This window comes from Hevea brasiliensis, unplaced genomic scaffold (genome assembly GCF_030052815.1).
Source record: "Hevea brasiliensis isolate MT/VB/25A 57/8 unplaced genomic scaffold, ASM3005281v1 Scaf66, whole genome shotgun sequence".
NCBI classification, from domain to species: domain Eukaryota; kingdom Viridiplantae; phylum Streptophyta; class Magnoliopsida; order Malpighiales; family Euphorbiaceae; genus Hevea; species Hevea brasiliensis.
Genome location: NW_026615206.1, coordinates 194,977 through 218,612, shown reverse-complemented (window position 1 = coordinate 218,612; position 23,636 = coordinate 194,977). Strand labels below are relative to the sequence as shown.

At 35.8% G+C, this 23,636-nt stretch overlaps 2 protein-coding genes across 4 annotated transcripts; one reads left to right on the top strand and one right to left on the bottom strand.

Moving 5' to 3' along the window:
• Positions 1-1,890: 1,890 nt before the first annotated feature.
• LOC131177615 (ATP-dependent 6-phosphofructokinase 6-like) lies at positions 1,891-5,225 on the top strand. Its single transcript, XM_058142677.1, has 13 exons — positions 1,891-2,371; positions 2,484-2,530; positions 2,611-2,650; positions 2,752-2,814; positions 2,897-3,034; positions 3,114-3,272; positions 3,354-3,407; positions 3,508-3,576; positions 3,664-3,793; positions 4,007-4,272; positions 4,354-4,402; positions 4,495-4,649; positions 4,870-5,225. The coding sequence occupies exons 1-13, from the start codon at positions 2,102-2,104 to the stop codon at positions 5,065-5,067; spliced, it is 1,638 nt and encodes a 545-aa protein (XP_057998660.1). The 5' UTR covers positions 1,891-2,101; the 3' UTR covers positions 5,068-5,225.
• A 199-nt stretch (positions 5,226-5,424) lies between these two features.
• On the bottom strand, positions 5,425-22,327 carry LOC110645730 (uncharacterized). 3 transcript variants are annotated; one of them, XM_021798971.2, is made up of 15 exons: positions 21,304-22,327; positions 20,364-20,419; positions 19,110-19,168; positions 18,853-18,924; positions 18,288-18,371; positions 17,911-18,018; positions 17,228-17,290; positions 9,931-10,011; positions 9,547-9,612; positions 8,660-8,815; positions 8,398-8,475; positions 7,850-7,888; positions 7,132-7,214; positions 6,752-6,824; positions 5,425-5,993 (listed from the first exon to the last, which is right to left on the bottom strand). In XM_021798971.2, the coding sequence occupies exons 1-15, from the start codon at positions 22,185-22,187 to the stop codon at positions 5,820-5,822; spliced, it is 2,076 nt and encodes a 691-aa protein (XP_021654663.2). In that variant the 5' UTR covers positions 22,188-22,327; the 3' UTR covers positions 5,425-5,819. The 3 variants fall into 3 exon arrangements, 2 of the variants coding, with proteins under 2 accessions (XP_021654663.2, XP_057998659.1); XR_002493040.2 differs by lacking the exon at positions 5,425-5,993 and having other exon boundaries at positions 6,767-6,824; positions 8,384-8,475; XM_058142676.1 differs by lacking the exons at positions 5,425-5,993; positions 6,752-6,824 and having other exon boundaries at positions 7,138-7,888; positions 8,384-8,475.
• Positions 22,328-23,636: the final 1,309 nt, after the last annotated feature.

Here is a 23,636-nt window from a genome sequence, read left to right as displayed (position 1 = left end):
TATATATAAATTCAAGAACTAAAATGTTCATTTCTGCAACATAATCGTAAATGCATGGACATGAACAAGTTGCAAACAGCTTCTTCACATATATAGAACAAGATTCTTGCACGAATAATCAAATTCAACAGTGAAAAATAATTTCATGAAGAATATCAAACATCCCCAGGACCTGATTAGCTCAGAAACGAAAGAAATAGAAATTCTAGGGCTTAAGGCATTCGAAACAGAACAAATTAGCTGCTAAATATGAGTAATTGGTAACAAATAATTAATCAATCATCTTTCTCCCTTTTTTTATACATATTTCTGTTAGCGTTTTCTTGGCAACCAAGCAAAAGTCATGATTAAAATTCATCAAACGAAAATATGCGAGAGATTAGGTACCTTTAGGGAAATAAACGGCTGTATCCATGGGCCACCCCTTAATCAATTTTGAACCGGGCCTTCCATTGTAGATGACTAGGTGAGGAGCCCACTTTCTTGAAAATTATTAAAAATTATTAATTAATTATTAAAAATTGAAATATCTAAAATACATGTAAGATTTTATTTAGAGTAATATAATTTTTATATTTCTATAAAACTATAATTTAATCCAAATATTTCAATTTTATATTATTAGAAAATGAAGGACCACATGTGCATACTGTGGAGGGTGTTAGTTGACTTATTGCACCATAGAATAACATGAAGCATGAGCCACAAGCATACACTAATTGAGATCATCATCTAAGCATGATTCTTGATTATTAATATATTCATTTTTATTTTTTTCAATGGGAAATTTTCTATAAATGAATTTTGTGAGTTCTTCACACTCAAATTTCATGGGATTTTATTTAATGTGTAACATATATATAAACACTAATGAATTGCTTCACATATTTGTTTCAATTATAATATTAAAATAAAATATTATATTTTTATTAATAAAGACTTATATTGGTAAATTTAAAAATTAGGTTTTGTGATAGGAGGATTCTTTCATTAAAAAAATATATTATTTTAAATATCATTAAAAAAATAATTTGATAAATTATTTTATTGATTTAGTATTTTTCATAATTAAAAAGTGTTAAATTTAATTTTAAATAATTTTTTAATATTTTTAATTAATATATTAAAAAAAATATTTTTTTAATGTAAATAATTTTTAATGTTCTATTTCAGTTGGTGTTGACGGCCGGGAGGATGTGGGACTAAAATGAGTGTCATTGCTTCACGCGCAGGCACATTTGAAAGCGAAGCAAACGCGTGGATGATTACGTAATTAACTTCTTTATATGAAATTGTAATTATGTTGTATATTTTATTATATTATATGATTACATAATAAAAATTTAATATAATAAAATAACGTTCTCATTGTTAATTATATTTTAATTGATATAGTAATTATTATACATAAAAATATCTATAATTCTAATGAAAAATATTAGGCAAAATATTATTATAATAAACGTGATTAAAACTGCTCTTAGAGAAATTTTAATGATTTAATAATCATAAAAAATTTTACTTCAAAAAATTAAAAAAATATTTTATAATATATCAAAATAGTAAAAAATAGTGTTCTTTTTGAATATAAATATTACTTTTTTTTATTTATAAAAAAATAAAATCCATATTTTTTCACGAAGAGAACATATGTTTCACGAGCAACTAAAATCTGTCTTGTTATGCATCGGGGGTGTAAGAATTTGAAGATCCGAATATCCATCATTGTTTTTTATGAGCCAACTTTCTTTGAATAAACAATTTTCCTTCCCGACAATGCCGGAGGTGTATTCTTAGGTAGAATGGTCTAAGCAGCTGCCAAGGAAAAGTCCATAGTCTATTCTCTATATAACCTGTAAGTTTGCCAAACTCTCAAACGAGTCCCTGTTTTCTTTTACTGTTTTCTTTTTTGGACACCCTCTTCTCTTCTAGTTCCAGCACCATCTCAAACCGCCAAATTCAATTTTGTATTCTTTTATGAAATTTTCCCTTATAATTTCGGTGATTATTATCATCTTTTGTAGTATAAAATAATAAGAATTGTAGGATCAACGGCTACAAATAGGCCTCCCTCTCTGCTCTCATTTGCGCTCCAAGGAAAATGGATACCATTTCAAGCTCAGCTTCACTCTCAACTCCGCGGTTCCGGTGCTTCGATCCTACAAACTCTTATCATTCAACAACAACAGTCAATCACAGGCCTTATTTCTTGACCTTCTCTGCAAATTCTACCACCGCTAGTACCAGAGATTGCTCTTCCAAGGACGCCATGAAAAATTCTACAAAATACGAGCCCAAGATCATCACCGGTGACGATGGCTACGTTCTTGAAGACGTTCCTCACTTGACAGATCACATATCTGATCTCCCTGTACTTATATTCTCTTTTCTTGAAAATGGAAAAAACAAAAAAAAAAAGCTTGTTTTTCTTTTGGCTGGAGAATGTGTTTCGGTGCTTATTCTTGTTTTATGGTGTGATGCAGACATATCCCAATCCATTACAAGACAATCCTTCCTATTCAGTTGTCAAGTAAGTTAAATTTTGGAACTTGACTGATAATTTGGAGATAAAGATGTTTGATTCATAATATAAAGTTTCTGTTTTACCAGGCAGTATTTCGTTAATGCGGATGATACTGTAGCCCAGAAGGTGACTTTCCCAATTTTTTCTGGGTTAAAGAAGTTTCATGCTGTGATTAATAACCCATTAATTCTGATTTTGGTGGGTTTTATTCCGTTTAATGCATGCAGATTGTTGTACAGAAAGACAGTCCAAGAGGAACTCACTTTAGACGTGCTGGGCCTCGTCAAAAGGTTTGAATTTTATGCCTAATTAATTTCTTGATTTTGGTTCTTTGAATCTTAGATGAGTGACAATTTATTGCATGATTCTCAGGTGTACTTTGAGTCAGATGAAGTGCACGCATGTATTGTAACATGTGGTGGTCTATGCCCTGGTTTAAACACAGTGATTAGAGAATTAGTGTGTGGCTTGTATCACATGTATGGTGTTAACAGAGTTCTTGGGATAGAGGTATGCAAGCAAATGTTTTGGTTATTAGTTTGTTCTTTTATCTCTGTCACAGATTCAAGATAATAGATTTTGGATACAGGGAGGATACAGAGGCTTTTATGCTAGGAATACAGTCTCCCTGTCACCGAAGGTTGTGAATGATATCCATAAACGTGGTGGCACCATCCTTGGGACGTCTAGAGGAGGCTATGATACCTCCAAGATAGTTGACAGCATCCAGGACAGGGGCATCAATCAGGTCCTTTGACATAATTCCATTTTCAAATGCATTGCAAGAAATTGTGGGTTTATGAGAATGATAACTGAATTCATTTTTCAGGTTTATATAATTGGAGGAGATGGAACTCAAAGAGGGGCTTCAGTGATTTTTGAGGTAATTTTCAAGTCTGCAGTCAAAAGATCTCTTTTTTTTTTCTTCCAGATTATTTTCTGAGAATTTGTAAAAATTATTCGTACTACATGTTTCCAAGCAGGAAATTAGAAGACGTGGCCTCAAAGTTGCTGTGGTTGGAATTCCAAAGACAATTGACAATGACATTCCGGTATTATTCTCTTCGATAGAACCAATGCTTCTGATGCAAAATGTCATGCAAACTGAAAATATTCTCGTATGTAATTTTTTGGTTCAGGTTATAGACAAGTCCTTCGGTTTTGATACTGCTGTTGAGGAGGCTCAACGAGCTATTAATGCGGCCCATGTCGAGGCTGAGAGCTTTGAGAATGGTATAGGTGTTGTCAAGTTAATGGGACGGTACAGTGGTATGTTCTGCATCACTATATACTACAATGCAAGTTCGTACCAGTTCAACAGCTATGCTTTCTGTTAGTGGCTAGAATCTAGGAGCAGAAAGATGCTTGTATAGCTCTTTGTTTTTATTTTCTCTGAACTCAATGCCATTGACACCTTGACAAGTCTGATGCAAACTTTACCTGGTTTTTGCTATCAGAATCTAATATAAATTTCTTATGCAGGATTTATAGCAATGCATGCTACTCTTGCCAGCCGAGATGTGGACTGTTGCTTGATTCCAGAATCACCCTTTTACCTTGAAGGCCCTGGTGGACTTTTTGAATTCATTAGAAAAAGACTAAAAGAACATGGGCACATGGTTATTGTAATTGCTGAAGGTGCAGGACAAGAGCTTCTTTGTGAAAGTATGCGTGCCATGGACCAGCAGGATGCTTCAGGAAACAAGTTACTCCAAGATGTTGGTTTGTGGATATCCCAGAAAATTAAAGTATGAATTCTGCAGTACAATTTAACTATTCATGTTATTCAACTTTCTCATCTTTTAAAAATATTTAATTTGCTTTTGCAGGATAACTTTGCAAACAGGGAAAAGATGAATATAACTCTCAAATACATTGGTTAGTCAACTGAATTTTTCCTTCATACCTGTTGAATGCACAGCCATTATGAAACAAGCAATATGACCACTAATGGATTGCTTTCATATCAGATCCCACTTACATGATCCGTGCTATTCCAAGCAATGCGTCTGACAATGTGTACTGCACTCTACTAGCTCACAGTGCCATTCATGGTGCAATGGCAGGATATACAGGGTTCACAGTTGGCCCTGTTAATGGAAGACATGCTTACATACCATTTCATGTAAGTTCCTCTGTGGCCCTCGTTTGACATTGATTCTTTCAGGTGCAAAACTAGTTCCAGAAAAACATTCAGTCTCCTGCTGATAAATTCCACATTACTAGTTCACAGCTTAAAAATGATTCTGCATTTTAGCATATTGACTCATGATATCGGTTCCAATTTCTGTGTCTCGATCCTTAGAGCATTTTTCTTGAATTAATCCTTACATTGTATCATGCAGCGGGTGACTGAGAGACAGAACAAGGTTGTAATTACTGATAGAATGTGGGCAAGACTTCTGTCGTCAACAAATCAGCCAAGCTTTGTGGATCCTAAACAAGTAATTAAAGAAAAAGACACGGTAGATGAAGAACCACGGAGCCAATTACTAAATGGGGAAAATCACATCGATACGCTGACAACCCAGGAAAGGGTTTAAAACAATACATGCCAAATTGAGTAACATTGCTGTGGAGAACATACTTCTTGCAGCATCCTTTGCGGATGCTGGCTTTGGTCATGTTCTATTTAGTACCCTGTTTCAGAAACTCCCGCAAGGTTTTTGTGCAAGTTGCTGTAAGTTTTCAGGCTTGTTCTTTCTCGTTTTAGTACCAGAGAAACATTTGTAAACCAGCCTAAGCAGTCAGCATTCTAATCCCTGGAGGTGTGTTTTACCAAGTCATTCAGCTGCGTATAAAGTTGTTAGATCAGTGGTCAAAACAAGTAATTTTGAACTTTTGTAAAAACATAACCTAGCAACTCTTCTTCTTACTCCTCTCTCATCCATTATCACCAGTTCAAACACAAATTTTTTTCAAAGATATATTATCAATGAAATTTACATAATTTATATAAGATTTCCTATTATCAGTACGCAAGTAACTCAAATAAATTACATCAGACGAACACTTTGTATGATCTCTAAGACCATCTCGATCTTGTATTTTAACATGCCTGATTGCCCTCTTTCATGCCTTTCTGAAGAAAATTACAAATGAAAATTGCAACATAAGGCTAGTCTCCCTGAATCACATACCACAGAGGAACACCAGCAACGGGAAAAGCTACTAGATCTACATCAAAGGGCAAATACTTGATTCGCTTTTTCAGATGACGGATGATAAACAAAATCATATATACAAGGCATTAGAATGTCCTGTTCCCTGTCCATCTTGCAAAATACTCCCAACTTCAATTTTGTCTTGTGAAGACAGTGTCAATGACTTGTCTCAGATTAGAACAGCCGATGACTTTTAGCCCCTCAAAACCTACAGTTGATAGATATTTTTCAGCTGATTTGGGAACAATACACATTTTGTATCCCAGTTTGGCCACTGTATTTACTCTTTTCTCCATTCTAGGTACCTGCGATATCATAACAAATGTTGATAAAAATGGGTTAATACATTTCCATTGGGCCACTGAAAATAAGTAAAATGAATAACGAAAATGAATCAAAAGAATAAATGAATGTCCAAAGATTGCAAAAGTCCTATGAGATGAACTGAAGTTGCCCTCAGTGGTTATGAGAAAGTACTAACAGTGCGTTGTCAGAATATTTAAATAACTCCAGTAGAAGCAATTATAAACACAGCAAAAGTTTGTACTGTATATTCCAAGGTTGAATAGCTGCAATTTGAATTAGCAGCAAATTAAATTAACAAGCCGTGCTGGACCATACTTTGATGATCAGTTCCAAGCTTGTCACATAAACTTTGCTCAGCAAGGGCAGGTTTCCAGGGCTTTGCTCTGTGTTAGGCCGTTCAGAGTTAAGAGCCATAACACTTGAGATCAAGCAAGCAAGCCAGCCCACATGGTGCAAACCAGATCAAGTTTTGAATAGAGATTCAAGCTTTAATGAATATCCAAAGTTGAAAGCAGTAAATGTGTGTTTCAATTATTTAATATCCATGAGAAATGAGAGGAAAAAGGAAATCCACATATACCATGGGATGAAATTTCACATGCAAGAGGGTTGAAAGCAAAGAAAATGTATCCAATGATACATAGGCATTTCCAAAGCCAAAAAAAAAAGGAGAAACAAGTCCTACAAGGCAATTCCTTATTGTTAACAGTGCTTTGGATTTTTGTATACAAAAAAATCATGGAGATTATATAATTACCGTGCGTAGCTCGCCACCAAGGCCAATTTCTCCAATAAATGCAACGTTATTGGGAATAGGGAACTCCAAGAAACTGAGATGTCAAGGAAGATAGGATCATCAACTTTGGAGCAGATAATTGCAGTAAATATAAATGTGAGGGAACATAAATAGGAAGGTGCAACACTGCAAATGCGACAGTCTTTGTGCTGCTTGCACCGGGACAATTGCGTCATATTAAATGTCTATCATATTGTCAGATGTGTACAAAACGATATTATTATCAATACTCACATAAAGCGAATATTCAATTTAAAAATATACCAATGACTAGTCTTACAAAAAACAAAAAAAAAAAAAAACAAAATCATAAACAAAAAAGGAAGAAAAGAAGAACTTGCCTACTGCAAATTGCAGCTGCTATTGCAAGATCTCCAGCAGTCTCAGTCAATGTCACTCCACTAACAACATTTAAAAAGATACTCTAATGCAAAAAAGGAATAAAAATAGTTAATCACAATGATTTTTAACTAAAATATCTTCAATATTGCTAAAATTGATGCAAACAAAACATAAAATCACAACCATTCCAACATACTTCACTTAAAACCATTTTTCTACCACGCAAAAAAAATGAGACAGAAAGTTAATATTGTAGCATTGTGCAAGTGCATTCTATCATAAGTTCTTAAACAAAATTATATACTATGCATATTTCAGTCTAAACTTGAAATTTTGCCTGTGATTCTGCTCTTCTTCTTCACATTACTCACTTCCTTCACACATATTCGTAAATTCATTGACAGTACCATAAACTGGAAGAAGATGATGAAAGAAAAAGACACTACAAATTGCCTTGTACAGCAACTAGTACAATGCATTCTACATTTCTGTATATTTCCATAATTTTCTATTTCCATCTTTAAGAAAAAAGGCAATGATGCCAATCTTTATGTCATCCCTGTTTCAAAACTTTAAAGCTTGAAGAAAATTAAACACAGGAAAAAGGAAAACCAAATTCAAGCCTTACAAGTATCTTTTAGAACAGGCAAATAGAAAACCAACACACACAAAATATTTCCAAAGAGAAGGATATGTAGAATGTAGATATTGACTTACGTTCTCTTGGAGCATTAAACCAGCTTGCTTCTTAAGAACCTGCAATTCAAGACATATGAATTAGAAATTAAAAAATGTCAGTTCATAAGCTACATCTAAGCAAATAGTTTGCACCTAAAATGCTTACAAACAAACGAGAGAAGAAACAACATTGGAAGATTAATGCATTTTTGATCCAGAGAGAAGAAGAAAGTGTGTATGCACACAGTTGTAATATTTAATTTCATAAGGAGTACGCAAATATCTAATTTCATAGTAGTAACAATAACAATATTACATATACGCTTAAAAATATCAATTAAAACAAGCATGCACAGAATTTCTCAACCTAGGAATGAGGTCTTGGGAATGGAGAGAAGTAACCCCAGTTCTGAATGGCAAAAGTCAACTAACATATGCATATATGTATGTATATGATCAGAATTATACAATTTGCCATCATGATCTAGAAGTTTCAGATTTAAAGTGAGAATATATAGTGCGGATAACAAAATCGCAATAATGGCATGGCATGCACCTAAATTTTACCAAAACCTTAAATCACTCACTGATATAATCATGTCAGCTCTGCTAGCTTGTACCCCATTAACATGCCTTGAAACTGATGAACCAGTGGCACATAAAGCCTACATGAAAATTCAGAAAAAAACAAATGTGATTTATGCATCATCATTAATCCACATAAAACGTGTTAGTCCCTACAATCATTATCAAGCTTACCTCATAATAATATGCAAAAACTGTGGACAAGAAAATTTAATAACCAAATCAGATTGCAAAAATTAGAAAGAAATTTTATATGCTATGCACCTGAATTTCAAGAAGGAAACTTCGAGATCCATCCATTATTACTGCAACAGCTAGCCCAACTAAAATCTCTGAACCCAAGTACTGCTCACTTAAGAATATCTCACTTGGATTTGAAACAGCTTGCAGACCTGATTGTGACATTTCAAATACTCCAAGCTGAAACCATGAAGCAATTCTATTATCAACAATGTCTAAATGAAATATTTACATAAATCATTAAATTCATCAAGGACCAAGCAAACTAAAGTAACTAACTACCATGACCCATTCTTTCCGGTGTTTTGAAGAGATTATTCTTCAAAAAGGTTTTTTTTTTTAATTTTTTTAATGCAAATTATAGCCCCAGTTATAAAACATCACGAGACTGTGTTATAGCTCATGTAAATGCTTGACCCAGGTGCGATAAGTTTAGCACCACACTGGAAAATAAACACCAAGCACCAAAAATACGCCATAACAGCAATATGGACTAGAAAGATCTACGAGAGGGACTAAAATTCCACCAAGTAAGTATGCCCATCAATAGATAGATAGGGTATCTCGAGTCGGCTGGTATGGTAAAGCTTTATCAAAGATGTACCAATTTTCATATTAAGAATAGAAACACTAATAAGGAAACCTCAGAGTAGGAAGATTCAAACGAAATATAAAGTTTCCTAGGTTTATGCTACCTAAATTGGTAAAATAAAAGCATACTAGGTAGAAGCAATAGGCACCATTAGGTGTTCTTTGAGAGGTTAGGACTGTAACGTGATAAGTAATCAGCATAAGATACACAAATCAACTAACTCTAAAATGAAGGGGAAAACTGAAATCGCATAATATCCACGCAAATTTTCACCATAATACAAATAAATATGAGCTGCAGTGTCACCATTACTGCACACCTCATCAGTAGATCCAAAGCGATTCTTCACAGGCCGAAGTAAGCGATGAGTTGAATGCTTCTCACCCTGATATGTGTAACACATCTGTGATCAGTAAGTTTCACATGCTAAGCATAAAAAAGCAAAATTGCGTTTGAAGGCCCACCAAAAGGAGGAGTTTAAATATCAATGTCAAAAAACCCTCATGTGCAAGTAGTTCAGAAACAAGTTCAAACTCACTTGATTATGTTTGCACATGTAAATCTTGATATGCACCTTTAAATGGAAGAGGGGACCAAAAGCAGACTATATGCCTAAGTGAAAAGGTGAAAATGTAACCTACAACGTAACCAAATCCTAGCTTCACCAACTATCCAGTAAAACAAAATGTAACAAGGTACCAACTTCCAAATATAAAACAACATCAACGATGTGCTCCAAGACCCGAGGCCCTGCTATATCTCCAGATTTGGTCACATGTCCAATCTGTGAAAAAAAAAATTATATAAGCACAAGGCATGAGTTAGTTACTGTGCAAGTTAAACAGCAGACATTAGACTCAGTCAGCAATCACCAAAAGACCCACAGATCAACAGATGTATGAACAGTAATATCAGACACAACCAAAAAATCTGAGGATAAGAGGAAAAGATTACTCAAAAAGAATCCACAAAAACGAAGGTTGTACTCAAGTCATGCTGGCCACAGTCTGGTTTGGCCCATGTTTGACTGGCCAAACCAGATCGCAAACACTTTGGGTGGGCGGGTGCAGGGTGGTGGTGTAGTCCCATACCCTCCCCACCTTTGAACCAGACTGGAATTGAAACTGGCAGTTTGCCCTGGAGGTCTGGTCCAAGCTGCCAATTCCTTAAAAAAAGAAATTCAAAAAAATTATTTTAACCGTTGGATTGCCTCAACCACAATCAAACTGGAATCACTAGGAACTGCGACCCAACTGTCCATTTTAAGTTTGTCCCAGCCATGGCCCAGAACCTAACTGCGCATAGTTAGGAAAGGCTCAAGGCGCACTAAGGCGCCAAGGGGTCCTGGAGCCTAGGCGCAAGGCGAAGGCTCACGCCTGAGTGAGATGAAGCGCAAAAAAAAAAAATAATAATAAAAGTAAAATAAATATGAATATTCCATCAAACTTCAAATAACATAAAACTAAAAATAATAATAACCAATAAGCATTCAAGTACTAAATTATTAAAACTTTAATAGTCTTTTAATCTTTCATAATTGAAGTTAAGAAATTATAAAGTAACTATATCTTCTTCATCTTTTTCTACAGTTTCATCTTCTTAATTTTCATCTTCAAAATCAATATCTTCATTATTTCCCTCACCTTTAAGAACTAAGGAGTATTAACTTTTTTTTTCGAAAAAGATAATGAGTGGTAGTGTTAATAATGAAAATATGAGGTTTGTAATCATGAGTATGTTAGTTTGATGAGATTTTGGTGACTAGTTATCACCAACAATACTAATTTTGAAAACTTCTAAATCAACAAATTTTGAGTTGGGAAGTAGTGCTTTTTGTCAATGGAAGTACTCGCCGAATGTAGAAATAAAAAAGGCACGTCTTTCTAGCCTTGCGCCTAGAACAAGACGCACGTCTAGGCGCATAAGGCGAGGGCCTGGTGAATGTTGCTCGCCTTTCTCCTGTAAAGGCGCTAGGACTGGAGCCTGGTGAGCCTGGAGTCTGAGGCGCGCCTTTAATAACTATGTAACTGTTGCCAGTTCTATACTTGAGAGAAATGTATAAAACTATTAAAAAAAAAAGCCAAAACAAAACTTCGGGTTTGATAAATGGGCAATACTTGGGATATGAAAGTACATTGAAGATATTGCTGTGGAGAACTTGGAGAGAGATAAACATTAATCAGGGGTTTAAATTGTGGCCTATGACCCAGGTCACTATATGGCCATTGTAGTGTGTCATGGCCAAAGTGTAACAGTCACATTATGAACTATCATTTTTTCTTTTTATTTTTTTTAAGTTAGCTTGCAGAAAATGGGGCATTCATAGTGCAATGGCTTGTAATAGGGGCTAACAGCCACACTATAGGACGAAAAACCAATATACAATCACTGTTATCTAAAACCTCGAGAAAGAGAGAGACCATTGAGTAATCATTAAAATTATTTTCTTACTTTCTCTGCTTGTAATCATTAAAATTATTTTCTTACTTTCTCTGCTTATGAAGAGACCAAACTCCAAAGAACAAAAGAGAATAAAAATGCAGATTTTGAACAAGTAACTACTGAAACAGTGATCCAATAATTCACATTCATCTAACATATGCATCATAAGAGGGAGCATGTTGTGGATGCTTTCATTGGGCAGAATTATCATCGACGTGGGACCAGCAGGATCAGTGGCAAAAGAGCTTAATGTGACAGCATGATTTCAAGAATCAAATATTATCTTTTAATTTAGAGTCAATGATTCTGGAAGAGTAATTTTAGGGATTAGTTTCTTTATGATATTTTCTAAATAATTGTATTCCTATTTAGTTAGGAATTTCTTTTTTTATGGATTCCTTTTGCTGTGTAAGCCTTGCTATAAAAAAGCAGAATTTTATTGAATAAAACCATCGTAAATTATCTCTAAAATTTCAGTGAGGTTTAAGGCTCTCCCATTTTCAAAGAGTCTTGAGGTTCGGGCTCCCTCCGACGAGTCCACAGTCCGTCATCATAGGTTCTACAAGAGGGAAGAATCGCAACAAGAGCAAAGCTACAAGTTCTGAAGGAGATTTTATGGTTCATAGACCCGTGACGCGATCCTTAACTCTTGAACATAACAACTTGGTATCAGAGCCAAACGTCATGGGGGATTCCAATGATTTACGAGCTATCCGTGAATCACAAGAGCAGAATGCAGGCAGAGTGACACAAGTAGAGGCACAACTCCAGGAATTAACTCGACAGCTGCGGGAATTCATGAGTAACATCAGCGGCAACCATGGAAAAAGATCAGAATCAGGGATAGGCAGCAGCAACTCTCGACTGAATGGTTCTTCAGGATCTAATGATAGATCCGAATCTCGGCAGGGTGGTGCCACGGTTCCGAGATATGCCAAACTGAATTTTCCAATGTTTGATGGTTCAGATGACCCGTTCAGTTGGTTACATCGTTGCGACCAATTTTTTCTTAATCAGAAAACTCCTGAAACTGAGAAGGTTAGTCTTACTGCATTTCATATCACAAGAGAGGCACCATTATGGTTTTACAGGTTAGAGCAAGAAGAACCGGGTTTGGTTTGGGAATCTTTTAAAGAGTTTTGCAACTTGCGATTTGGGCCACCATTGAGAGGAAACTCCCTCAGAGAACTAGTTAATTTGAAGCAGACAGGGACGATTGAAGAGTACCAAAAACAATTTCAGAATTTGCTAGCTCGTGCCAACTCGGTTCGAATTGATTAGCAAGTGGATCTTTTCACTGCAGGATTGTCAGAAAGCATTCAAGTGGATGTTGAGATGCAAAAACCCTCTAATTTGGTAACTGCCATGAGTCTTGCTCGTGCCTTTGAAAAGAAACAGCAATTAATAAGGGCTAGTACAGTCCGGCGTACTCCTTGGATCACTCCAAAGACTTCAGTTGTAACTCCTACTTCATCCGGAAACAAGGCAACATCAAGTTCAATAGTGACAGCCCCTAGCGTAGGCAGTGTTTCTACACCCTTCGTTAAAAAATTATCGCGAGCTGAAATGGCAGATCGCAGGTCGAAGGGGCTATGTTACAATTGCGATGAGCCATATACCTTTGGCCATCAATGTAAGAAACTATTTTGGCTAGAGCTAGAAGATGATGGGGAGTTGAATGAGGAGTTAGGGGACAAAACCATAGAGGAACCAGCCATTTCTTTGCATGCTATCACGGGTCTTCAACATTCCAGAACTATGCAATGGCTAGCTGACATCAAGGGTTGCCCAATTACGGTGTTGGTTGATTCTAGAAGTACCCACAACTTCATCAGCAAAATTGCAGCTCAACGACTTGGCCTACCCCTGAACTCACAGCATGGATGGCAGGTGGCAGTGGCAAATGGTCAAAAAATACCAAGTTTGGGGACTTGCAGTGAGACTTTGCAAGTATCAGGTGAAACTTTTCCTCCTGAATTATATGTAATACCGTTGGCTGGATTTGATGTTGTACTAGGTGTATGACGTTGGGCCCAATATGGTGGAACTTTGCAACTCTTACTATGAATTTTGAATAAACAAGTTACTCTACAAGGACTTCAACCTGACCATAATCCTAAAGTTCATCTATTGAATGGGAATGGAGAATCAAAAACTAGCTTGGGTGGTATACTGGAGCAGTTTACAGACTTGTTTCATGATCCTACAGGGCTAGCTCCAATTAGATCTTGTGACCACCGAATATTCTTGCTTCCTGGTTTGGCACCTGTGGTGGTCAGACCCTATAGATACCCGCACCTACAGAAGGAAGAGATCGAAAAACAATGTGAGGAAATGCTTCATCAAGGAATTATTCGCCCAAGTCATTCTCCTTTTTCCTCTCCAATATTGCTTGTTAAAAAAAAAAAGAGGGATAATGGCGCTTATGTGTAGACTACCGTGAGCTTAATGCCAAGAATTAAGGATAAGTTTCCGATTCCAATAGTCGATGAATTACTTGATGAACTCCATGGGGCTCGATACTTCACCAAATTGGATTTAAAATCTAGTTACCACCAAGTTCGTATGGCTGCAGAGGATGTGGAGAAAATAGCCTTTCGAACACACCATGGTCACTTCGAATTTCTAGTCATGCCTTTTGGCCTGACGAATGCCCCATCAACTTTTCAAGCATTGATGAACAAGGTATTTCAAACCTACCTTCGAAAATTTGTTCTTGTTTTCTTTGACGATATCTTGGTCTATAGCAGGACATGGGATGAACATCTACAACATATAAATATGGTGTTTCAATTGCTTCATTCTCATCATTTGTTTATTAAAAGATCTAAATGTTCTTTTGGGGGGACTCAAGTGGCCTATCTTGGTCACGTAATCAGTGCCGCCGGTGTTTCGGTTGATGCTACAAAAATTTCAGCTATCAGTGAATAGCCTCAACCACATTCGGTCAAGGCTCTGCGTGGTTTTTTGGGACTGGCAGGTTACTATCGAAAGTTTATCAGAGATTACGGTCACTTGGCAAGAACCTTGACTAGCTTATTAAGAAAAGGTGGTTTCCAGTGGAGTGAAGAAGCAGCCGCATCCTTTGTTGCACTAAAACAAGCACTAGCACAAGCACCCGTACTTCAGCTTCCTAACTTTGATGCCGAGTTCGTAGTAGAGTGTGACGCATCTGGAGTAAGTATTGGGGCAGTTCTTCAACAAGATGGTCACCCTCTTGCTTTTTTCAGTCGAAAATTAGCTGACAGACATCACAAGCCGGCCGCCTATGAAAGAGAACTCATTGGTTTAGCCAAGGCAATGCAACATTGGTGCCCATATTTGTGGGGAAGGGCGTTTCTTATCAAAACAGATCATTATAGCCTGAAATACTTGCTGGAGCAACAGCTAACTACTTCACTTTAACAACATTGGCTTAGCAAATTGTTCAGCTTTGACTTTCGAGTGGAGTACAAGGCGGGTTAGCTCAATAAAGCGGTGGATGCTCTCTCTCGCCGAGATGAAGAGATAGGCAATTTGTTTGCTATTTCACAACCAATGGTGTTGTTGCTGGATGATATTCGGAGTGAAATCAAGAACATTGATTCTCTTTGTCAATTGCGACGTCAAGTGGAAGATGGGGAATTAGGAGCGAATTGGTCCGTCTCCAATGGACTTATTCTCTATTGTCATCGTCTTTATCTTCAGTCTACTTCCCCTTTGATTCATACTATCATTGGAGGGGTACATAATAGTACACATGAAGGGATATAAAAACTTTGCATCGAGTTCGCAGTGAATTTTATTGGAAAGGCATGAAGGCTAATATTCATGACTTTATTGAGTCTTGCTTAGTTTGTCAGCAACAAAAGACTTCAAATTTACATCCGGCGGGTTTGTTGCAACCTCTAGCTCTTCCATCACAAATATGGTCTGATATTTCGATGGATTTTGTGGAAGGGTTACCTAAGGTGAAAGGCAAGTCAGTCTTGTTTGTTGTGGTTGATCGGTTCTCTAAATATGCTCACTTTATTCCCCTTTCACATCCTTACACTGCTGTAACAGTCGCACATGCATTCTTTTCCAATGTTTTTCGTTTACATGGGTTACCGAAGTCCATTGTTAGTGATCGTGATGTGGTATTCACTAGTAACTTTTGGAGAGAATTATTTCGATTAAGTGGAATCAAGTTGAACTTTTCTTCTGCCAACCATCCTCAATCGGATGGTCAAACGGAGGTTGTCAATCGTACGATTGAGATGTATTTGAGATGTTTTTGTGGGTGAAAAACCAACAAGCTGGGTTGATTGGCTCTCCTGGGCTGAATACTGTTACAATAACTCCTTCCATTCAGCTTTACGAACCACTCCCTTTCAGGTGGTGTATGGACAGGAACCACCCAAGCTGCTGTCCTATGATTAAGGTTCTTCTCGAGTAGATGCTGTTGATAAGGCTTTAGTTGATCGTGATTCAGTTCTTGAGGAAATACGCTTACGTCTCCAACAAGCACAAGTCCGAATGAAAGAGTACTATGATAAGGGCCATCGTGAGTTACAATTCCAGCCAAGTGATTGGGTATGGCTGCGCCTCCTTCCCTATAGACGTCTCTCAATTACCAATACTCAACACACTAAGCTATCTCCCAAGTTTTATGGACCTTATAAAGTGCTGCGTCGAATTAGTGAAGTTGCTCATCAACTAGAGCTTCCTTCCTCTAGTCGACTTCATGATGTTTTTCACATTTTGCTCCTTAAACCATTCAAGGGAGCTCCTCCTACAGTGGTTCCTAGCCTTCCGCTTGTCGTTGATGGTCGGGTTGTTCCAATTCTAGCAGTAGTTCTTCGTGCAAGACTGAATCAGGGTACTGGGGAATTACTTGTTCAATGGAAAGGCTTGCCACCTTCTGAAGCCACTTGGGAGAGTCTTGATCAGTTCCAGAATGCTTGTCCTACTTTTGAGCTTGAGGACAAGCTCTTTCCTCAGGAGGGGAGTAATGTTGTGGATGCTTTCGTTGGGTAGAATTATCATCGACGTGGGACCAGCAGGATCAGTGGCAAAAGAGCTTAATGTGACAGCATGATTTCAAGAATCAACTATTATCTTTTAATTTAGAGTCAATGATTCTGGAAGAGTAATTTTAGGGATTAGTTTCTTTATGATATTTTCTAAAAGGCAGAATTTTATTGAATAAAACCATCAAAAATTATCTCTAAAATTTCAGTGAGGTTTAAGGCTCTCTCACTTTCAACGAGTCTTGAGGTTCGGGCTCCCTCCGACAAGTCCACAGTCTGTCATCATAAGTTCTACAAGAGGGAAGAATCGCAACAAGGGTAAAGCTACAAGTTCTGAAGGAGATTTTATAGTTCATAGACCCGTGACGCGATCCTTAACTCGTGAACATAACAGAGCATTTCCATGTACCATGAAATAAACAATAGAGGTAAAGACAGAAGTTGATATGTATAAACAACTTAATATTTTTTCCCAATCATTTTTGTAAAACTCCAATTTAAAAATTCTACAGACATTATCGGAAAATTGAGAAATAGTTGAATGCATTTTAGACAGTCAATGCTCACCAAAAGAACTGGTATTTTTGTCTTCTTGGCAAAACGCAGCAAAGCTGATGTGCATTCCTTAACCTGTCACAGATCCAGACAATGGCAACACTCATGATACTGTCCTGAACTCATCACCCACATGCATGCGCATGTGCATGCATAAACACACATTTGCTGCTTATATGTTCAGAAGAACTAAAAATAAAAGGAAAAGGATATTTAAAGAGACAAGAAATGAGATGGCAATTGTTTGAGAGAGGGTATTGCTAATGAAAAGTTATACACAATATTATTGATAATGCCCTTCTAATAGGCATGAGCATTGCACCTCTTCTGTTAACAAGCTGAAGAAGATAAGCATGTGAAAGAGGCCAATATATCAGGTGAGTTTTCTGGTCTGTCAATAGCTTCAATTGAAAAGGGGATTGAATTTAAATTTAAGAGTACTTAACAGATAGGATTAAATGTAACATATTTCCTAGTAGAAATACATTCTTATAATTAATATATTTAATGTTTCCCATACAACAAAGAAAAAGAGCAAACGCTGAAGCATGCCATAAAATTCAAATCTATTGAGCTAAAATTATGAAATATATTGGGTTCTGTATCAGAGTTGACACAGAGAATGCCCATAGACTAAATGATCCAGCTCAATATAATGAGGTCAGATATTTTATATTGGTAGGATATTTTCAAACCTGAGACAATCCTCCAGCACTTCCAGTGACTCCTTGTATATAAACTGTTTGAATTGAATCAATAATTAGAGCACGGGGGAATAGAGGCTGAATTTTCCCTAATATGTCCTGAAAGAAAGTAAGTTATAGCTATTACTATAAGCTTCACACAATAAACCTTTGAGTTTCTTATATAGAACACTCTTCTAATAGATTCATGATACGCTTAAAAGTACAGACTGAGTGCACATAATACCTGAACCAGTAACATGATTCAAAACAAAGTGGAGTTGCAAATTGCAATAATATGAAATCATAAACACAAAGAATAAATGATAACAAGCGAAAGGTAAAATGATAACCAACAAATCCATTTAGCATAATTACAAAATAATTACCTCAATATCAGTACTTGAATACAAAAATATTTCTTCCACTCCAATCCTTATGCGGTCGGCCCTGTTAACAATTTGCTCAATACTCTGCCACAAGAAAGGGAAGTGAGATAGCACTTGCACGTTGAAAACAAACATGTAGTTGCTTGTTGATACTTTTCAAAAGCAATGAAGTCAAATATCGGAAGGCAACTAAACTGTAGGTTCTGAAAATAACACAAGAATGAACTAACTGGAGCCATTTATATAATCCCCAAAAAATGAGGAGTTGATCCCTAAAATTTTAAAACATCTTTTCATTTTAAACCAAGGTAAAAAAAAAAAAAAAGAAATTAGATTAAAAACCTAACCAAAATAATGAGAAGTTGAAATTTCATTTGAAACATCCTTTTATTTTAGCAAGGCTAAAAAATTTTAAGAACGAAATTAGGTTAAAAACCTCACTAAAATATTGAGAAATTGAAATTGCATTTGAAGCTCTATTTGGATTAACAAAGAAGCCAGATGGAATATTTCTTCTTCTTTTTTCTTTTTGGCATATGAAAATCAGAAAATAGGAAACACTAACCTCTTCTCCAGAGACATACACAACTGGAGTTTGTTTGCCTATGTCTTGTCCTTCAGCAATTATTGCAGCAATCTTCAAATTCAAAAGAGTAAGCATCAGATGAACGCTAAAGAGAGGTATGGAAGGGTGGATAAAAAGATAATTAGGAATCAAACAGAAGGATAGAAGCAAATATCCTGAACATATTAAAGGAAATAAAGTCAAGAATTGTGCAAAGTAAAAGCATATTAGACAAATTTATAACAAACAACTTATACCTGCAATAACAGGGTGCTCTTGCCAACACCAGGATCACCACCAACCAAAATCAAAGAACCTTCAAATAAAAGGACATGCAGCTAAAATAAGCTTGGAGCTATCCACTTCTTACAAAACAGGGTTAAAAAGAAAAAAAAACAACTTTTAAAAGACTTCATTAAACACTAGCTGAACAAAATAGCAGGGTCAAAGATAGCATAAGTAGCCAAAACCTAACATTCAACATGGATTCAATACCCAGGCCCTGCATCCACCCCAACGAACCAAGGAAATATAGGCTTAGGCATATTTAGTTATGAGGAATTAGGGAAAGGTGAAGAGAATTGTCTTTTATCCATTCCTGATCTCTCTCTTCTTGGATCCTGTGCAGGTATTTAAAAGAGGGAAGGAAGTCTTCTTATTCTTGGTCTCCCATTCTTGTACTTTCATTCCAGTGTACCAAAAACTCCAATGAATGGGAATGAAGCCCTGTTCTCATTCCTAATTTCTTGTTCATGGTGACTAAATCAAGGCTTCAGAGTAATTTCACATTCTAGTAATTATATTCATAACAATTCAAAGAATTAAAAAACTTTCTTTCTTACTGTTGTTTCCAGTTGTTTTGTTCTATGCTACATTCTACTTTCTCTATTGAATAAATTTAATTTTCATATATATATATGTATATAACAGCACAAGACCATGATTAAAGTATAAAACATGAAGGATATTTTGCTAGATCCACCAACAAGTAAAGGATTTGATAAATGTAACAGCTGGCGCGTTGTATTTCTTAGAAACTACTGTAAAAAAGCTTTAACATGACAAGAAGAACAACAACATCAATTCAACAAGATGAATCGCCAAAGGTCAAATATTGATCCTTTAATGAAATGACTCGTATTATGTTAAACCTTAAAAACTACAGAGTACCATGGTGAGAAGGAGAAAAAAATGCATGTCTATTAAAACAAAGACTCCAATACTGTCCTCACTTTCGAACTTTGGCACTGCCGCACTGTTTTGCTTGCTGCAAAGCTGGAAATTTCCAATTCATAAAAAAGAAAAGGAAAAATATAATATTTTCAAATTGCTAACAACACAAGATAAAAATGAGCTTGCAGGTTTAAAGATGGTAGTTTCTATTTCAATAGAATGCTGCATTGCTTCTACCAACTTCAAGCTGATAAAGATTCAGAAACTGAAAAGACCAAGTCAAGAAAGCAATATCTTAAAGCAGTAATGAATGTAATTAAAAGTAAATCTGGCCAAACCTGGAACAAGACCACCACCAAGTACCCTAGCAACTTCACTTCCAAAGAGTCCAGGCCTGAATCACAATCCCACAAAATTTATATGCATGATAAAGAATGCATATTTATATCCCTCTTAAGAAATGTATTTATATAAGATCATGGTATAAAATTCTGTATTATAATCCAAAGAAGTTGCTGTTGTAGATACGTTTTTAGCAAAAGCCTAAAAGTCACTGTAATTCTCCATTGCAAAACAAAAAATAAATGCTTGCGTGGGGCTTTGCAGTTACTTTTAATGATAAGCATCGAAATAATGTCCCAATGCACAGCATGAAAGTTCATGGCAAGAATTGTCATAAATGATAAAATCCTAAACAACCAACCATGGGAACTATTGGGCAGTAAAAATACGCCATCAGAGCCATCAGATAGAGGGCTGCTTCTGTTCATAATAGATATCTCAAACATCCTTGCTTAAAATAAATCATTTCGTGAAATCCTTGTAAATCTTTTTTTTTTTTTTTTCTTTTAACAAAAGGGGGCCATCCTTATGTATCTTTAGTATCCAGATTCAAAAAGCCAGGTTTCCAGAGATAAAACAACAGTAAATTAGATGACAAAATAAAGAGAAAAGAAGGCATCAGAAGTACAGATAACCAATAAGAAATGAAAACTCAACTAAGAAGTCGCCAACCAATTTACTAGTCCCTTCCCTTGGTCTTCGCTAAATAAAGCAGAAAACTACACCCAACCAAGCCTAATATAATCATTTCTTTTAGTTAACGTGGCCTCAAATTTCCTTGAAAACCAAAACTTAGATTGCTTTCCCTCACAACCAGCTCTAAGTCTTGTTAAGATGACTACATATCAAAACAAAAACAAAATAAGGGGTCCAGTATTCTTTCCAAGCAACAAAAAACAAAAAAAGAATAGCTAAATGGAAAAGGCAATCACTTACAAAGGAATCCTCCAATTCAACTGATCCATCTTCTGGTTCACATCTTTCAACTTCAACGGTTGTGCGTCACCAACTTTCTGTGGTAGCCAAGACCGCACTGCATTTTCAGAAACCCCCATCCCACTTACTTTACCCGCACTCCCAACATCCCTTTCTATAAACTGCTTCATTGTTCCTGCCAGGCGACATTCTCGACAGATTCCCCACCATTGCCCATCTTCATACCCACAATTCTCGCAAACATAAATAATTTTACTCTTTCCCTTCTTTCTACTCCCAACTATCTTCCCAGCTCCCACTTCCTTGAGCAAATCGGTCTTCTTCAAACCCCCATACCTCTTTTCGTTCAGAAAATCCTCATTTTCATGACTATAATGCACTAACCCCATCCGGATTTTGTCTCTATCACTCAATTTCTCTGTCTTCAAACCGCTATAAATGTTTTCCTTCGATAAATTGTTTATTTCTTCGTCAGAACTCTCCAAGTCCAAATGAACACTGTCCCCTTCACTCAAATTTCCCTTTCTCGCGCACCCATAAGTCCTCTCTACATCGGTACCCACAAATTCCGTTGAGAAATTTGACAATCCAGGCTTGAATTCTTGCTCATCGCCCTTATTTATGCTCGACGAGACTGAACCATAAATACTCCAAACTTGACGGGCACTCTCAGTACCATTACCGTTCCTTGTCTCGCCAGAATCAGAGTCGGTTATGGAGGAGTGGGAACCAAGAGCGGACTCTCCGGCGCAGAAACGATGGGAGGTGGGATGGAATTGACGGTGATGCAGGGAGAAAGGCCTGAGGGTTCTTGTGGGGTTTAAGAAGAAAAAGTGTTTGTGTGTGCAGCATGACCTTACGGCTTTCATGTCAAGGATTTGCATGAGAGGGATGTAGTAAAACCCTAATCTGAAAAAAAAAAAAAAAAGAAAAAAAAGGTGTTGCAGGAGGTGCAGGGGTTTAGGGTTTTGAGGAAACCCGCCAAGTTCAAAATGAAAATAATCGTTTATCTGTCCGGACGAAGTCCAAACACCTGAAATTAAAAAAGCAGGGCCTTTTTTTTTTTTTTAGTAAAATGAGCCTTGAATTTGCTGGCCTAAACGAAATATTTAAATGATTTTTTTTTGAAATAAATGATTTAATTTATTGTAAGGATGCATGAAAAATGTGGGTTTATGGTAGAGACAAACAAGTGAAGGTAAGATATCTTCATCACCATCAATTATTCAATTGAATTCTTGTATTTCAAATATAAATTTGATAAAAAAAAATAATAATACACTTGAATTTTTTAACAATTATATTTAATTTTTATATTGTTTTGGAATGAAATTTTTTATCCAATTTTATAATTTTCTGGCCCCCCCTAAAAAAATATTGAAAGCATTTATTTTAGTAATTCAAAATTTTTATAATTAAAATATGTTAAATTTAAAATTTTTAATATCAATTCAAATAATAATATCAAGTGAACTCATACATTGCAATTGGGTTAAAAATCATCAATTGTTTTATTGCCATATTATTTGTTTGTTGCTCATTGAATAACACAAATTAATTGAACTTAAATTAAATGAGTTCTTTTTTTTTTTTTTATTTAGGCAGCGTTGAGAATATCTTCGGTTTCTTGATCGGATTTAGCTTAGGGTAATAGAGGGGAAGAGTCTTGGGCTTCTATTATTGGGTCTGCATATTGAGTTGATGTAAATCAGGCCTGGCCTTGAAATGTATAACTTGCTCATGGGTTTCCATGCAATAATATGTGTAATTTAAAAAAAAAAATAGTTATACTTTTAATATTATGCATTTATAATAAAAAAAGGCAGCGACTTGGGTAGGTGGCCATTAATTTAATCGTTATGATTCATTTAAAGCTGACATTTTTCGTTGCGATTAGGTGTGGGGGTCCATGGGTGTGATTTGGTAATTTGCAATCCACTACCACCCGAAATTTATTTTAATTTAGAATTAACATATTTTTAATCATAATAATTCTATTATATTATTTTTAATATCATTTAAATTTAAAAAAAAAATTAATTTCAATCTCAAATAAATTCTAAATTTTTTCTTTAATCATGCATAAACCCATAAAATATGTGTATAAAAAAAAAATACCCTCGCATTCACTATCAAATTAATTTCTATTTGAAAAATAGTTCTTAAATGTGAGAATAATGAAATATTTATATAAAAAAAAATAAAAGACATACAAACAAATATAGATATCACATAAGCCAAATAACATCCTACAAGATCCCTTTATGCATATATGTGATTGTCCACGCAAGGGCAAGGGCAAGGCAAGGCAGCCATGAAATTATTGGGAAAAT

Bases quoted from the DNA above. Each gene is read 5' to 3' on its own strand.
- LOC131177615 (XM_058142677.1), top strand. From the start codon at position 2,102: ATGGATACCATTTCAAGCTCAGCTTCACTCTCAACTCCGCGGTTCCGG. The intron at 2,531-2,610 runs GTAAGTTAAATT...CTGTTTTACCAG, and splicing joins CCTTCCTATTCAGTTGTCAA to GCAGTATTTCGTTAATGCGG. The intron at 2,651-2,751 runs GTGACTTTCCCA...TAATGCATGCAG, and splicing joins ATGATACTGTAGCCCAGAAG to ATTGTTGTACAGAAAGACAG.
- LOC110645730 (XM_021798971.2), bottom strand. From the start codon at position 22,187: ATGCAAATCCTTGACATGAAAGCCGTAAGGTCATGCTGCACACACAAA. The intron at 20,420-21,303 runs GTAAGTGATTGC...ATTGTGATTCAG, and splicing joins TTGAATTGGAGGATTCCTTT to GCCTGGACTCTTTGGAAGTG. The intron at 18,372-18,852 runs GTTAGTGTTTCC...TTCTTGTGGCAG, and splicing joins TGTATGTCTCTGGAGAAGAG to AGTATTGAGCAAATTGTTAA.